The 675-nt window shown below is 64.9% G+C and overlaps 1 protein-coding gene across 1 annotated transcript in view; it reads right to left on the bottom strand.

Annotated features, from left to right (window-relative positions):
• THRA (thyroid hormone receptor, alpha) overlaps positions 1 to 669 on the bottom strand; it is a 7755-nt gene extending 7086 nt beyond the window's left edge. Inside the window, 1 exon segment of the mRNA XM_017737223.1 lies at positions 540 to 669. Coding sequence (XP_017592712.1) covers positions 540 to 592 — 53 coding nt within the window. The 5' untranslated portion in view covers positions 593 to 669.
• Positions 670 to 675: the final 6 nt, after the last annotated feature.

The following is a 675-nucleotide window of genomic DNA, read 5'->3' as shown; positions in this document are numbered from 1 at the left end:
GGGCACGAGTGGGGACATGTGGGCGTGGGGACACAGGGACACCTGGGCATGGACCTAGCCTGGGACATGTGGGGGGCAGGGGGACACGCAGGACATGGGCACGTGTGGGGATACCCAGAACGTGACGTAGGGACACTTGGGGACATGTGGGGTACAGCGGGGCTGGGGGACACCTGGGGTACGGGGATGTACAGGACATGAGGACACCCAGGTTCGGAACGTGAGTGGGGACACATGGGGTGGACGGGGACATGGGCACAGGGACAAAAGGGACACCCAGGACACAGGGACACATACACAACCACACAGGGACACATGGGACACAGGGCACGAGGACACAAGTGACACAAGGGACACAGTAGGCACAGGGACACAAAGGACACAGTGGGCACTGGGACATGGGGACACTTGGGGACACACACGGCATTCGGACACAGAGGGCACAGCCAGGTATGGGCCACACAGGGATGTGCTGGGACACGCCAGGCGTGGTGCCACATGTGTCCCCCGCATGTCCCCGTGCTGGGGTGGGGACTCACCGGGTGTCCTCTGGCTCCGACAGCGGGTCCAGGGTGCTGGGCTTCTGTTCCATTCACCGCAATTCCATCAAGGAGCGCTCAGCACCGACCGAGGGGGCTCCGGCGCCACGCGGGGGCCACGGCGGGGGGGCCACGG

This window comes from Corvus brachyrhynchos, unplaced genomic scaffold (assembly GCF_000691975.1).
Source record: "Corvus brachyrhynchos isolate BGI_N302 unplaced genomic scaffold, ASM69197v1 scaffold30, whole genome shotgun sequence".
NCBI lineage: Eukaryota > Metazoa > Chordata > Aves > Passeriformes > Corvidae > Corvus > Corvus brachyrhynchos.
Note: the sequence above shows the minus strand (reverse complement) of the source record. Positions and strands in the feature narration are given on the sequence as shown.